Raw genomic sequence first — 16,888 nt, forward strand, 5'->3', positions numbered from 1 at the left:
AGAGAGAGACGGAGATAGAAAGAGATGGACCAAAAAGTGAGCAGGGTAAGCCGGAAGGATGCCATGAATCGGAAGAACCCATGTGGCCTTCTACTGATTACCCAAACGCCCGGCCTCCTACTGAGTCCAAAGAACAATCAAAGGGATTTCCTGGAGAACGTCTGTGAAACATACACTCTGAGTCAGGGCAGCCTCCTCGTTCCGGTGCCAGATGAAGTATCTTCCGACCTCAGTTCCATCTGAAAACATGTTACATTTTGTTGTGTGGAAATGATGTGCTCCTTTGATACTCTAAAAAAAGATCCTCTTTCCTCTGAGGAATAGCTGAAGTAGCCTCTCTCTCTGCGTTCACTCTCTCAACGAAAATAAAAAGATACATGGTGTGCTTCTGCCGGCCAGCACTGTTGTTTAACCTTGGTGAAATACAAAATGGGACAAGCAATAGAGCTGAACAAATACTGCGCTACATGAAGCGTTACGAAACAACTTAGAACATCTAAAAATGGACAACAAAAATATAACTGAAAGGGCAAGCCTTCCAAATGCGAGCTCAACTAAACCTCAGCCCAGCAAAGGCACAATTTTACTGGAGATTTCCACAAGGAGTTAGTGTTTGTTCAGACGAATGTGCTCCATCAGAGAGATTCTGGTGAGCTGAAAATGTATAAACAGTGCTGTCACAATAAAAGATGTATAAAATACCAAGAATATTATAAAACTGAAATAAATATAGTATCTAGATAAGTTTAGAAATTAGCTATATTAATCATATAATTAAGCCTTGAAAAACCTTTGCAGAACTGGTAAGAGGTCATGTAAAGAACTTGCTCATGAATTTATGTAGTTGTATAGCAAACACACTCAGAAAGTCTGGTTCAGTTCAATAATAATATTATGCATAACTACCTTTAATTTGAATAATATTTGATTTGAATTGTTTTTGCAGACGATGTTTCAGTAGATTGATGCTCTATCAAAGACATGACTGAGTTATAAAACAACGTCTGGTTAAGTCTGCATTTTAACAATTGGCTCCTATAGTTTGTGTCTGAACTAGGAAAATGGGAAATAGGTGTGAAAATTTATTAAAACATGTAAATATAAAAGGAAGTAAGTGAGGCAAAAATAGTGGTTGTACATTTCTAACTAACTTGAAAGTCAGTACTTGATAGGACCACCTTTAATCTTTAACAGAGCCTGAACTCTGTGAGGCAAGTTTTATTCTCTTCAAGTAGTCTTAAGGAATAGTTCTCCAGGCTTCTTGAAGAATATTGAAAGCTCTTCTTTGGATGTTGACTGCCTTTTGTTCCATTCTCTGTCAAGATGATCTCACACTGCTGTTGGGGGGAGGCAAAGCCATGACTGATATATTCCACTGTGTGCTTTTCTACCCTGGTACGGTTTCAAGAGTGTGTTTGGGACCATTGTCATGCTGAAAAATTAAGCTGTTGCCAATCAGATGGTATTGTATGGTTCGAAATCTGACTTTTCTGCACTCCCAATCCCATCAATTCTCACAAGATTACACTGCTGTTGGAAGTACAGACACAAACCATGACAGAGCCTCCACCATGTTTTACAGACGGCTATAGACACTCACTGTCGGACCTCTCTCCTAGCCTCTTCAGTACACCTGGCAACAATATGATATGACCTTCTACCACTGATTTTAAGGCCAGTTCTTGTGTAATTTGACACCTCAGCCTTTTCTCCCCGTTTCCCTTCCTTAAGAAAGGCTTCTTGACAGAAACCCTTCCACTGAGACCATTTCTGACGAGCGAACAGTATATCAACTGAAGTGTAAGCTTTCTCAGTTTTTTTTTTAAGAATACAGTATACACTATGCCAAGACATGTCAAGTTTTCAGCTAATAGCTCTTTGGGAATCACCTTATTGGGGCAAAAATACTATTTTATGCCTGCCAAACTGTGCTAGCATGGGCTTTTTTTTAATTCAACAAATTCAGCTTGCCTGTGTAGACACAACACTGGCTCATTTCTTTAGTATGGTGCCATTTTTATGCTTGAATAATTCATACGTCAGTGTTAAGTGTTAATTTTTTTAAAAGGATTCTTCTGGAAATGGTTAGGTTTGAGGACTGGACTGAAAATGAAACAAATGAATGGATGAAAAAGCAGCCAATGTCCAAAGAAAACAACTTCAAAAGATTGCTCAAGACTACTTGAAAAATTACAACAAAGTGCTGCTTCTTGGAAGAAATACAAAGAAATGAGTGATGATTTAAGACTTTTGCACAGAACTATACATCAAATGTTAAAAGCTCTAGAAAAACTAGGTTGCGTGGTGTCAAAACAGAAAGTATTCTAAGTGTGGCCTAGTTTAAATAAAGCAAACTTTACTTGAATGATCATCCGCACTTGTACTTACAGTATGCACAGTTAGAACATATGGTAGATCTAGCAATCCACACGGGGAGCACAATGTGTGTTTGATACAGAGTAGATTTACACATCTCAGCAAACTTAAATGTGTGATGTCAGTGTTTACATACACATGCTAGAATTATAGGTGCCACTTTAATCACAGTAAGAGCCTCTTTTGGAGCAAAGCTGCTTCTTTCTGCTCTGGCAGCACTATGTGTAAAGAGATGTTTGACTAATCAGGTTGCTTGTAAGTACAGAAAAAAATACGACTTGAAAAGAGACAGTAGGGGAGTGAAAATCATCTATTATTCTGAAATGAATGTGAAAACATATGCATGTCTCTCATTAGTTTTTATGAGAGCATGAATTCGTGGAGAAGCTTTTACTTGAATAACCAGTCAGCCAGTCTGGGTAAGTACAGTTTTCAGTTGTATCTTATTTAAATGTACCACCACTGCCACCTTATTGTCATGGTTAGGTACGAGGACTGGACTAAAAATGAAACAAATGAATGAATGAAAAAGCGGCCAAAGTCCAGAAAAAAAGAGTTGTTTGGTCTATTGTTCAGTTGTTCATATTGTTATTGTCTTATAGTCTGAGGCTGAAGTAGAAAACCTTATTCTCTATAACCTGCGATACAAAAAAGATCAAACCGTGTCTTGGTCTTGTTTTCTTAGACTCTAATGTCAGCATGTATTGTACTTAATTGTTCAGGCGGTGGTCCCAAAGCATCAAGTACACACACTGAACAATATTGCACTGGTCATGAACAATACTTTATCTGAAGCACTATGCATTATTCAAAACACAGTCATTTCATAGCGTACACTAGCAGCAGCGGCCTTCTTGTATGCAGCAATCTCCTGACACACTTCTCAAAGGATGTTAAACCACATTTTTTGTATTCCACAGAGTACCAATGGTAAGAGTAAAGCTGGCATTAATTTTGTTTGCCGTCTCCTTCCATACATCTTATTTATCTACTCTTGTCAATGTGTTACCAAATGTCCCTTTCATTACTTGTTTTCTCTGATGTACTCGCTTTGTGAGCAGCAGCGTTTTCTTCAAGCTCCACTTGAGTCTAGGTTTTCTTTTTGTTTCCATTTTGGCCAAATCCCTGTTATTTCTCCCCAATTTAAATAGCAAGCAGCTGCTTGTTGTTAATTTCATATCAGTTAATTGGTGCTGGAGATATTTGAAATCAGGGAAATTATGTTGTTTTCATACAATATCTTTTTTCTGAATATATATCTGAGAAATGTAACGAAACATTGTTCCTTTAATTGGTTACAGCTTCTAAATTCTAAAGAAAAGACAAGATACTTGCCTACAGTCTATGTAAATAAAACTTTTTAGACTCCACTGAATCACCTTCCCAATCATTCACAGTATGGGCAACCTCCTTATCTGCTGATGAGCATAGACATGTTCAATAACCCTGCGGCCACGGTGGAAAAATGTATTATTCAGTTATGCTTATTATTCAGATTCAGTAACAAAAACATACACTCAAAAAGTTCCAAGAATAAATGTTTAGATTACAGAAAATATCATGATATTGAATATAATAATACAATGCAATTCCAGTCATGGCTGCCAGGTAGGTAGGTGAACATCTACTGTATATAGAACAATATAACAGTTTATTGAAGCATAGATGTGCACATCAAATGCAGAACTCATTTTCTTTTATCTAGTAAATAAAGTTAAACTCCATTACAAAACGGTTCTGCACAGAAAAATCCTGACCAAGCAATTCGGAGAGAAAGGTAGAAATCTTTCTGTCTATGCCTGAATAGCTTTGCAGCTCAGTGAACACATGAGGGAAAAGGGAAAGAGACAGAAGATAAGAGTAAAGGAGGGAAACCAGAGGAAGAGAGAAATAGAAAGAAATCGAAGACACAAGCTGGGTTCAATTTAGAGGCTTCCCACAGGAGGTGGAGTGACCTGTATCTGCTACAATAGAGGTCATGCAATTTTGAGTGGATACCCCTGTCTTCAGAGGATACTGAGGACCCCTGCCTTGATGTGCACATCCAGAGGAAAAAGCAAAGGGTTCCTGTAGCATACAGGACCCCCTGGATGACCTGACTGGTGGGTTCCTATTACAACAGCCTCACTACATCGTGGCCTCGCAATTGACACTTCACAGTACGCTACAACACTAGCAATCAGTAAAGCTATCAAGCTCACAGGAAGTTACTATGAAGTCAGCCATCCAAAGAAACTCCACCAGTTCCTTATCTTCCTGTCGTCTACTTTCGCAAGCCAAATGTGATGAAAAAAGCACAGCAAAATATATTATTTAGTAAACTGTAATTGAGTGGAAACTACAGCAGATGAAAGTATAGGATCATTCCACGCCACACACAGACATAAATTATCCTGGGTGTTCCCATTAAAAACCCTTTGAAAAGAAAAGTGAAAAGTTGACACACTGCAGCACAGTGGCTAAATAAATGTGCTCCCCGAGCAGCCGGAATAAACTGCGGAGGCATTTTGCCATCTAAACCTCAACTGAGTAGTTCAATGACGAGCTGATATAAATAAAACCTGAACCTTACTTTAAAAAGATTCTCACCTAGACACGCTGACATGTTATCGGTACCTCTCACTGGGAAAAAAAACAAAACATAACATTGGATCTAACCCAGAAAGTAGAATCAAAGATAAGAAAGGCAACAACAAACAAACAGATAGATGGAAAAGCATGACCTTTAATTTTCACTGATTGCCCCAGAGAAGCTAATGAACATTTCTGTAAACATTTGCAATTGGTGGGAGTCATTTTAATTACTCTCCACAGAGAAAGCCTTGCATGGCAAGGAGCTCAAATAAAAATAAACATTTAATCAAGCGTAACCTTGTGTTCTATTAGGTGAGCGGCCATAGAAAACACTGACGGCCGAGGTCAGGTCTGTGTAATGGTTGAAATGTATCAGAACCAGGAATGAAGAATGAAATAACTCTTAACCAGATCACTCTAATACAAATAAGTCTATTTCATAACAGAAAGCTTTCATTCACACAGCGTTCAAAGAGGCTGGGATATTCTGAAAGGGATGCTCAAGCCTTTTAACATGTTTTTTTAAGTTCAAATCTGAGGCTTGTAGTAAAATCTCAATTTATTTTGTTTTGTTTGGCTGAGCTAGTATTGAAAACAGTAGTTATAACTTGAGGTCTGTCTGCTTAATATGTCTACAAAATAATGTTAGACACATGGTGTTTTTCCCTGTAGTGTTTTTGTTAAATCAAGCATCTCATATCATCTAAAATAAAGAGTGCCTTCACTAATGTCAGGAGAAACTGATCTATTCTTACAAAACGTTAAATCATTCTTATTAAAAACGCAGGGAAATCAAGCAAACAATGTTTTCAGCTGTCATCTAGTAACTACACTAATAACAGAACAAGTCGCTTCAAGAGCTGTTTGATGCAGCTCAGCACCATACATTTCCTTTGTAATAAATAATCTGCACAGCACTTTGCTGCTTAGTTTAAAGTTTTTATTGACCAGCTGGACTTGCATCACCTACGGGTGCGATTAGATGGGGACAGCACTTACCACCTGCGCTAACCAATTTCCTGGAGGAAACCCTGCTGCATGCTGGAACACAGCACAGTCAGAGAAGAAGGTGGCCCAAAGGACTTACATTAATAAAAATGCATGAGCAACATTCATTTTTTTTGACCATTTGTTGATGTGAGTGTGGTAAGACTGAACAATAAATGCACACAAAAACTGCAAAAAGTTGACACGCCTGCACATAGCACAGCAAGTGAAGCCAAAACTTTTGTTTTGGTCATGAACCTGACACCAGCCCACACAAACTAAACTTCCTGAAATTAATTTCGTTTTAGGGCATAACGTTGGAGTGAGAGAGCCACAAAGCTGGGTGGTTGTGGTATTTATTTCCAACAGACTAGGGAAACAAGCATGAAATTATGGAGGGTTTTAAAAGCTAAAATGACCCTTTTGCTGGAAAAGATAACAATAATACATCTGTGAGATTTAGAGCTATCGCTGTGCTATCCTTTCATATTTTAAATGAAAATATTTTTAAAAAGCACTGAAAAAGAATCATTACAGTTCTCAAAGAACAAATTAATTCATAAAGAATGATTCATTTCCCCTCTGTAATTGTATTCAAGCAAGGGCATTGTTGTGTAAAATCAAAACAGCAGGTTCCAAGATACCACAGTGGCAGGGAGTGGGTTAACAGAAATTATGTTTTAGTCGGAGATAAGGAGTGAATGATTACGCCACACTGCATCCAATTGTGCTTGTCATTATTGTACCTATCTTATAGTGTTACTGACAGTGTATCTGATATCGCAGTTAATTTCATTTATTGTGGTTTGTGATCACTGTTTCCCTGCTTGCTACGCCTGCTGCCCGGTGAGTCCACTAAGTGTTTCTACTGGTTCTCCTGCTCTGTCCTGAGCGGTGGCATATTGCATGTAGGCACCACGCTGCGCTGCTGCTGGCAGCGGCGTGAGGCAGAGAGGATTATTCCTGACGACAGGGGCATTAAATGTGTAGCAGGCCGGTGGAGGCCTGAGCTGATGCTCTCTTGTCTGTTTTGGTTCAGCACCAGTTCAGAAGCAGTCCCCTCTAAGCTGAGAGGAAGCTCACAGTACTCAGAGCGTTGTGCCGTTCATTAAAGGCTAAGGGTGTCACACCAGCTTAGGCCCAGTGTCCTCCCTCAACCAAGGCTTCATGCCGTACTCCTCTGCCTCGTCTTTTCAACGTGGAGTGACAAGGAATATAGTCACTCTCTCTACAATTGGCAAATTTATTCTGTTTGTCAATGCTTCATAATGTCACACTTGAACTACTTATTAAAAGTCAGAATCTCTCCAAGGAGGCTAACACTGAGAGATCTAATCCAACGTGTTTTGGTGTAGAAAATATTACTCACTCTTGTCTTTAAGACTCCAATAGCACATCATAAATGTTGCCATTTAGACCAAAAAGTCCAACAGTATAGCAGAAAAGTCAATCCTAAATAAAATCAGCTCCTTTCTTTTACTGGTAGCTCCCCAATGGACACTTGCTTTGAATCCTATAATGATATACAGCCTGATTCAGAAGTCTAAAGTGAACCTAAAAAAACCCCCAAAAAGTCCATCTGGGAAATAGCCCTGGTAAAATAGCAATTCTCCAACACAACTCAAGTACTGAAACCTCCATGCTGGCATAACCAAACATCAGGCTCACTCTGTTTGATCTTGAAAAGGATATAAGCCTAAAGCCCTTCCTGTGCAAGATGTCCTTCTTTAAAAAGATTCTAATCTCAACAGAAATGTCTAGCAAAATAGGGGTCATTGTGCCAGAGCAGCAAACCAGACAATAGCAGCTGGCTGTAGACCTGAGATGAATTCTATGAAGATTCGCTCCTCTGTCTAACCCGAGAGCCTCAAAAAGCAGTTGCTCAAATAAAGTAAGTATAGACTCATTGGGAGTCTTTCTGTTTTCTTTTGCAACTTGCTCACTATAAAGTGTGCTAAGATCTTGAATCATTTTTGACAGATGAGAAATCACAGAAATGTCACTGATTATTGCAACACAAGAAAGTGTTACTTCAATCACAACCTCCTTTTCCATTTCTTTCAGTAAAAACATGTTTTTCTCTTGAGCAGCCAGGTACTTCTTTCCCATTGATAATTTAAAGGCTGATAGCATATCTGTACCTTGCACGCTACTCGTGATTTACTGACAAGGGTACCATTCAACCTTCTAAACTTCCATCCTCTGCCTTGAATTTTGATTCGATTGGTTTATCTAATTTTCCAGTAAATGCTTGAAATGAATTCCTGCACACCTTCTTCTCATGAAAATACACAAGGGAATCATGAGAATGACAGAAATGAATAGTTCTACATTAGCTTCACTTCACCTCACTGGCAACACCACAGCCCCGACTCATTCTCTTTTCAGATTAAAGTTTTCAACCAGCAAGTTGTATCCTCATTCACTTTCACAAAAAAAAAAAAAAAAGAGATGTGTGAAGTGAGCTTCTGAAACAGAGTGAAACAGAACAATCCTAGACTTAAACAACAGCAAAACATATGACTCTAATGAGATGTGGGCTGCAAGAAGGATAAGCAACCAATTTCTTTATAAAAATTCCTTTTTATGTTAGGTGCAACTTATAAGTAGTTATTAAGACATGTTAGGAATGGAAATAAATCAAAATCAGAGGTTCACCAGATGTTTGGATGTGCATAAATAAGAGACACGATTAATGTACTCCAAAATGCTAAATAAATTATGTTATGCAAATTACAGCTGATGTGATTTAATAGCAAATTACATGATTTATATCAAATTAATGTTCTGTGTTGTTATAAAAGCAGAACAAAAAATCCACATTTCTTTAATCTCATTATTTAGACAGTGGACAAAACAATCCAAAGTTGTCCATGTAATTCTATGATAAAACAAGAAAAACCCTAAAAATCTGGAAACAGATGAATCTTTGCACACATTTTATTAGCTTACATAAAAATCTCTAATCGTTTGTTTGCAAACTCGAAACAATCAGGAGCTGAACAACTGAAATTGGCACACAGGTGCAGCTAAGTTCCCTGCAGGTTCTTATCTATATCAGATATTATAACATCACCATGTTGTCAAAGAACCAAACATCAATGGGTCAAAATGACCTATTTGTAGCATTTACACCTAAAGCACCTACAGCATTATATCATATCCCATATCATGGGAACACCCATAGTTTCACAATAATAACATTTAAATTATACCACAAAACTTTATTTAAGCATTATATATATTATATTATAATTATAATATATACTCATAAACACCTAACAACAGACTAAAATCCCAAAACTAGGATGTTTATTTATTAGTGAATTTAAATGAATTTAAATATCTTGTTTTGTTCATTTTCAACAATCTAAACTTATCCATGTAATTATAGCATAAAACAAGAACCCTAAAAGTCAAGGAACAAGAAGGTTTTTTGCTTAAAAATGACATACACATCCAAGTTATCCATCCATGTTAAACTACAGCTATAGTGAGCTATAGCTATAACCCACTATAGCTGTAGTTTTCCCACAAGAGGCCAAACTTTCCAGCCTAAAGAGCGCTATGAAAGAAAAATAACTGTGGGGTACGTTGCACAATAATGGCTCAAATGAACATTAGAAGCCAAGCTACCAAACTGCTCATATTCCTTAAACATAAAATGTGGGAAATTAGTGCATTAAGCATGCTGAGCCGGTGCCAAAAATATGCACAGAATTGATGAGGTGTCACTTTCACTAAGAGTCACACAATTGCACCGACAAGAGCCTCTCTGATCCCTCCCTCCCTGCCTGCCTGCCTGTCTGCCACCAGTGAGGCCCAAACACTCTGATTTGCATGGTCTGCACAATAAAGAAATGTCCTTGATTTAAGGAAAGGTTGCCTTGCTCTTTTCAGCCCTGGAAAACACTATTGGCATGCATACCATAACACCAAGAGAACCATCTTTTTTTGCTAATTTCTTTTTCCCCCCCACAATTTTCTATCATCCTGCCAAGAATCCACGGAGGAATATGCAGGCCAGTAACACAACATGGTCCTTTTTCTCTCAAATATGTCTGTTATGATTTAATTTGGTAATAAATGACAAGACATGCTAACAATTGTGGCCAACAGCGTTCATGAGCAAATGCTTAGACTTACACTTTGAGATCAATTTCAAAGCCATGTTAATTAATTTAGAATGCTTACAGCACAATGCAGGTCAAACAGGGCAAACAAGTTACAACACCAGCCAATTAGAAACACACACACATTGTACGTTTTTTATAACTACAGCTGGGCTATTGAGAAAGATATGATAGAGAACTTAATGAAGACTGGAAGAGAGGTGTAAGAAAAGTCACGAGTATGGAAGTGATGAGTACAAGGATAGATGCTTTGGTCTTACTGTATTAATCAGCGCCGTAAGATATCTTAATACCCTCATAAGTGTTTTCTGAAAAGACTGACTACACAAAGTCACTGTGAAATAATATTTAATTGTATGTTACTGACAGATTGTCTTTTTGAATATCCTTTTTCTAAGAAACGGGCCTGTCTGGTACCTTATCATCTGGTTGTTTTTCAGTCAATTAACTTTCATCATTGCAGATGACTGTATTTATGTGGTCACAATTTGTTAATCAAGAGCATGGATGGTTGATTTTTGCATATTGGTTTTAAGATTTGTCATGGAGTGTATTTAAATCTAATTGCTACCAGTTATTCTCTGTAAAGAAGAAAGTTTTTCATGTATCAATAGTGAAAATGAAAGCGATAAATTCATCAACGTATCCCCTGAGAAAGAAAGCAGGCTGACAAATGAGTTCCGAGGCAAATGAAGCAACACGAGTCCCTGTTAGGGACTCGTGTTTAAGACTTGTGTAGACGTTGGTCTGCGCTCTAAAATACTGCCATAGAGCAAATCAATTACGCTGTGGATAATGGATCATAAAGATTGCTGAAAATTACATTTATTATTGTTTTCAACATTTTAGCATGCTTTATTTTTTTAATTTGGGATGTGTCTACATGGGTCTGGATCTGGAAAAAAAGTCTTGTGGTAAACACTGATTACTTTCCAGAGAGACTTCAAATTCCTGTATAAATGATATTTTTTTTAATGTCTAGCACCATAAATAAATGATGACCAAAAACTGTCTTATCTCTTGGTAAAGGATAAGGAAAACAAAGGCCATCTCTAACATCTTAAAAAGCAAAACATTTATATGGGAAAAAAGTACAATGTGGTATGTCATCCTTACCTAATGTGATGCAAACATGAAACACTTTCATTCTGCCAGTGCAAAACACTATTTACGTGTTCGCTGCTTGCTGAACTCGCTGGGTGAAGTTTTGTGAATAAAACTTACAAGTGACATTAACAAACAGGGTTTTCATGCACGACGAGCGCTGCCAAATCTCTAGTAAACACAAATTACAGGCTCGGAGACATGTTTCAGTTTAAAAGTGAGGTTAAATAAAAAGAAAATCCACTACACAACATGCTGCAACAGAAACCAGTGAATTATCTTTGTTGGCAATAGTACATCTAAAAAAATATCACAGGAAACTGTGTGTCAATATAAGATGAAGATGGACTTTAAATTTCAAATATAGTTATTAATGCAAATACAAATTCTTGCAAAGTTAGGATACATGCTGAAACAGGTGTAATGTGAAGTGGGAGCACAAGAGCTAGAAATAAACCCTAATAGGTACATTTAAAAATCACACTTTCACTGTCTTCACATGTCATATTTAAGCATGTAACGTATACCAGCATTGTTCAGTGTATTTTGGTGTAAAAGTGAACATCACAGGTAGCAGTTGTTATTTCAGAGAGATTTCATATGATTTATATGTCTGGAAAGGGCCAGAGAGAACAGTGTCTTATGTACGGCTATCTTTGAAGAGAGATGGATTTAGTGGAAAGAGGTATGATTAGCAGTGCTGTCCGTACCTCATTAGTGTTCCACCGGTGTCTCTCCTTTGGCAGCGACGTGCATTTTGGTAGACATTCAAGCAGCTTCTTGGGCAGGTATATTTTCAAATGTCCATGTTCATCTACAAAAAGAGCATGATAAAAAAGAATATTTAGCACAAGCTCGCCTACCTTATTGACTTGCTCATATCCCTCTTTATCAGTCTGCAAGTCTCTCAGCAGCAAAACGCTGACAGTAAAACAACTATCCCCAACTGAATTAGGAAATTAATCTAAGGATAGAGTATTGCATACATTTTATTTTGTGGTCGACTAAATTATTTTACTGTGAAATGCATTCTATCGGGGGAGCTCACCAGAAATTTTTCAGTGTCAACTTGTAAAGGCTGTATCTATTCATTATTTAAACACAATAAACACCCTTGAGTGATTTCATAGTGTATGGGGATTTGGGAATCTGTGTGCTGCACAAATAATGTGGTATATTACTCAGGGAAATAATTACAATTACCAGGCCCAATGCTTACATCATAATGTATGTTGTTCAATTTACTTTTCACAATCAGTTCACAAGAATTAGGAAACAGTAGACCCTTTTGCATGGATGCATTCAAATGTTCATTTCATTCCATCGCTGTTTTCTTGCTTAAATATGCAGATAACTTAAGCGTGGACAAATTATATTTGCTTAGGGAGTGAAAAAAACAAAACAGATTAAATTAACAATATCATAAAGAAATCTAATATAAACAGCTATATGTTAGAAATTGTAAATTACATAAAAATAAGAATATTCTAAGCACGGATATTACAAGTGATAACAAGTTTAAACAAAAACAGGAGAAATTGTCAGTGTATCCATTTGTATCAGTAACAATAATATACAATTAGATGGAACAAAATCGAAACAGTCTATGTGGGAAAAGGGAACAGTTCATTTGTGTGGATGGGGATTTGTATAAGGCTGAGAGAATAGTCTACAATCAAGAAAGGGCAAAATAAGAAGTGTCTAGTATCTGTAGCTGCCAGTAAAGTTTGCATTATTCCTGTCCTCTATTCATATAGACTTTAAGCTTCTTCTCTCTTTTTTTCTAATGGATTTAAAGTCTGTTACACTGTAAATCTTGGATGTTGAGCTGTTTAATCCAGGTAATGTCCCAGCATGTGCAAATAAATCTGTTATTCAGTGCTTATGAGTTCAAATTAAATGTAAATACATTCACTAAATGTAATGCAAAATACAGCATTTATCCGTAATGCAATATAGTCTGAAAATATAGAAGAACAAGAAGCAAACATCACAGACTGAGCTGCATTCTTTCACATTTATATAACTGTAGGTTAGGCGTAATGGGCAAGTAAAGGGGGAGACCGGGAAAAAAAGCCTGAATATGAGTGCTGACTATGGATCCCTGGGGTAGCTGATATCAGACAAATAGAGAAAAAGTTCAACCAAAGCAAAACACCACTATAAAGCCAATACAAATAATCCAGTAGTGCACTTCATTATGAGACTATACCAAAAGTGTCTGCAGCCTGCTTGCTGTATATCTCTGAAAGAGTGCAGTGCAACTGCCCAGAAACATCCAAAGAGAAAATTCAACTCAGCTGATCCATAGAGATGGATCCCAAGAATACCATAATCCATAAGGTGGAACGTCATCGCTCCCAAAGGAATGCAAGCATATCTGTGGTATCCGCTATATCCGTCTGTACCTATTATTTTACATGTAGCCTCATGTAGACCCTGTTTTATGTGAGCTTCACAGGTATCTGTAATGATTTTTTTCACCCAATTAAGAATCGCACACAGCATCTGCTCCTAGGTACCACCAGAGTAGTTTCACTGTCAAAACTAGATAACATGCTGCAAGTGAATGATCAGAGGCAGAGACAAAAGATGAAAAGAAGCTGTTTTATGTGGATACTCGTTCTCGGAGCAACAACTTCAAATGTGAGCAAGAAACAGATATAAAAAAAAACACATTAAATCCACACTCTGATACCTCACAGGTCAGTAGAAAGTCTTAACCATCGCCCTTCCTAAAAGATTTGCTGTTTAAAGCTCACATCCGTACATACGAAGAATCCGTCTCTCCTCAGATTATTCGGGAGTTAATGCTCCCCTCTGGCACACCCTCGTATGACACCATCAACACCAGGCTCAAGTATGTCGAGGATTTCCTCACCGAGAGAGTTGTGATAGAAATCTACTGTAAGAGGATATGTCTGCTCAACCTGCCAGCAGGCTGAAATATTTTGGATGAGAACAGCATAGAGGACCTTGACAGATGTAATCATTTCATAACCTTAAAATCACACCGGTCATTGCACAACGTGTTTTCGAGCAAAGCACCTTTGGTTCTACAACTTTGCCAGAGACCACTGAATTATGCAAAAAGCATCTCGGCTCAGTATGCCGCGCACATGAAAAGGGTGACACAACTGCAACATAACTGCTTTCTACTTTGAAAATGCCAGTCTTGTATTTGTCAGCTAACAACCCCCCAAGCGTCAAAGCAACCTATGTAAACCCTGCAAGACTAACAAGGTGTTAACTGGATCTCTCCTAATCCCTTAACCTTACAAGGATGCCTCTGAAATCAGGTTACCACCAAACTGGAGAATGATTAGATTACTAATGTGCTACATGTAAACATTCTGAATGTTAAAAGCATTTCGCCATTTTTATTTTGGTGTTAACAAATCTTAATTTTATACTGAAAAAAGTATACTTTCAATCCTCTGTATTTAATTTTAAATCAATATATCATACATGCAGTGCATTTAGAACAGTTTCCCTGGGACAATGCATTTGAATGAGACACACTCTGTGGGCTTTAACTGCTGACTTTCACTATTTTTCAGTCAGCGTAATGTTTCTGACTGGCCGATTCAGTCAGCTGACCTCAATCCAAGTGAGCATGTGTTACACTTGCTGAAGACCAGACTGAAGGCAAAATGTCCCCAAAACAAGCAAGAAATGAGTATGGCTGCAATACAGACCTGGCAGAGCATCTCCAGGGAATTTGCCAAGTATCTGTTTATGTCTACAGATCGTGGATTTCAGTTATTCATTGACAGCAAAGGATTTGCAACTAAACCTTTAACAGTAGTACTAACTGATCTATGAGAAAAGATATAGGTTAAGCTTTATTAACTTTAATACTAAATCTTCATAATGTCCAAATTAAGCCAGCCAGACAGAAAACACAAAGAAATTCTGCTGCTTTTATTTAATATTTGACATTAACATCATTCATTCAGTGGACCGGCGATAATGTTTTTTTTCCTTCCATTTTAATATAAACTGGAGAGAAACTAGGCATTTACTATGGAGGCTATTATTAACACCAGGTACAAAAACACCAGAGACCTTACAGTACCAAAACATCAGATTATATATAGGGCTAGTGTCTCTGGGTTTTGAATGACTGCATTTCTTTGACGAACAGGTTAACTACTGTCATGTTTCAAACAGCGTTCTGTGCTTTTTGCTGTTAAATAAACCATGTTTTTTTAGATGTGGCACTTCCTCAGATGCTCAGTTTTGGCCTTCTCTAATCTGGGAGTCCTTGTCTAACTTGAATGGGGTCTTTTAAAAAACATTTCTTACAAGGCTCTTAAACACACAAAAGTGAACTCTTCATTACTGAGGTTTCCTTTTACAGCACTCTAATAACTCTAAACTCTTTTTGTTCTGTCACCTGCTATTTATCAGAACTAACAATATTTCAGCTACAGTATGTCTTTCTTCCACCGGGCATTTTCACTGATGCAAAGGAGAAACTGTGAGCGTTCCTACAAAGTATTGTTTACTAATTAAAAATCTGTCCATTGCGGAATGTGGAATGGATATCTTGTATATATCCTGTAGTTTGTGTGTGATACAAAAACAGCCCTGAGGGGGCCTAGCAGGTTTAGAGAATATAGACAAGCTCTTCTTAATCAAATTGCCTGATTTGATCAGTGGATAAACAGGAACTTACCCACTAAAATTTGGCTTTGAGAATGTAAATGTAGCTCTTTTTTCTTAACCAGAAGTTGATCAAAGTCTATAAGCAACTCTACTTCTTTGCTTTTCCCATGGAACCCCTGTAAGGTTTAATATTTATTTTGGAGTTTAAACAGCAGCCTTAATGACTGCCTGTACATTAGCCAAGAGAAGGATCCACAGAAAACTACTATTTGGTTGTAAAACACTAAAGTGCAAGACAGGCTGATACCAGAGCTTGTTACACGAGAGGATGTGCTGAGCTGAGCTGGCACACTGGAGCCAATTACATTCTAGGTCTTGATGAGTGAGCTCACATACAAAAGGCTAAACGGGGAGAGGAATGCTTTTCAATATAGAGACTAGAGGTCTGCAGCTTTCATGTTGCCACCACAGGCCATGTATGAGCTGAACAGTGGCAGTCTGTGCATGCTGCTGTATAATTTACATCACCCTTTGACGAATGGGTATAAAGATATATATATTTCTCTGTGATGATGTTTGGATTATCGCTGATCCTGGCTGCTAAGCAAACACTTGGGCCAAATTTAAGGGTATCTGTCATGCTAGCTTGCTCCAGCCCCACCCTAGAGATGAGAGCGAGGGTCATGAGACTGGAAAGGCTGACAAAAACAAATCTTTAATCAATATCTGAGCCCTGAACGCAAAACCCTCTCTCTTCCGTCTCTGTCTCAGAGCGCACTGGGAGTGACAGTTTTTCTTTTTAATCTGTGCCCACATTGTGGAGAAATAGCAAGCTAATGTTTTGGCTATAGATCATTCAACAAATCGCTGCTGGTGGTGCATACCCAAAGTAACTTTGAATGCAAACATTTTCCACAACAGTTCAGTGGCTAATATGGCTTATGGATGTGAAGAGGAGTCTAACTGTTCTTTTGTAGCTATACCTAGAACACATGGGAGGTGAATCAGAGAAGAACAAACAGTCCTGTGGATAAATATTTGGCCCTCGTCTCTGTGCAGTAAGAAGTGCTCTGAAACTGAATTAGGTCTATGGCAGTGTCTGT

General features: G+C 37.8%; 1 protein-coding gene across 7 annotated transcripts in view; it reads right to left on the reverse strand.

Annotated features, from left to right (window-relative positions):
- camta1a (calmodulin binding transcription activator 1a) overlaps nucleotides 1–16,888 on the reverse strand; it is a 281,386-nt gene that overhangs the window by 256,801 nt on the left and 7,697 nt on the right. For all 7 annotated transcript variants that reach the window (XM_014336280.2, XM_005930734.3, XM_042224288.1 and 4 more), the window contains one exon: nucleotides 11,885–11,988. In XM_014336280.2, coding sequence (XP_014191766.1) covers nucleotides 11,885–11,988 — 104 coding nt within the window. The remainder of the gene's footprint in view (nucleotides 1–11,884; nucleotides 11,989–16,888) is intronic.

The sequence above is a fragment of the Haplochromis burtoni genome, unplaced genomic scaffold, assembly GCF_018398535.1.
Source record: "Haplochromis burtoni strain Fernald_Lab_line unplaced genomic scaffold, NCSU_Asbu1 Contig_134, whole genome shotgun sequence".
Lineage (NCBI taxonomy): Eukaryota > Metazoa > Chordata > Actinopteri > Cichliformes > Cichlidae > Haplochromis > Haplochromis burtoni.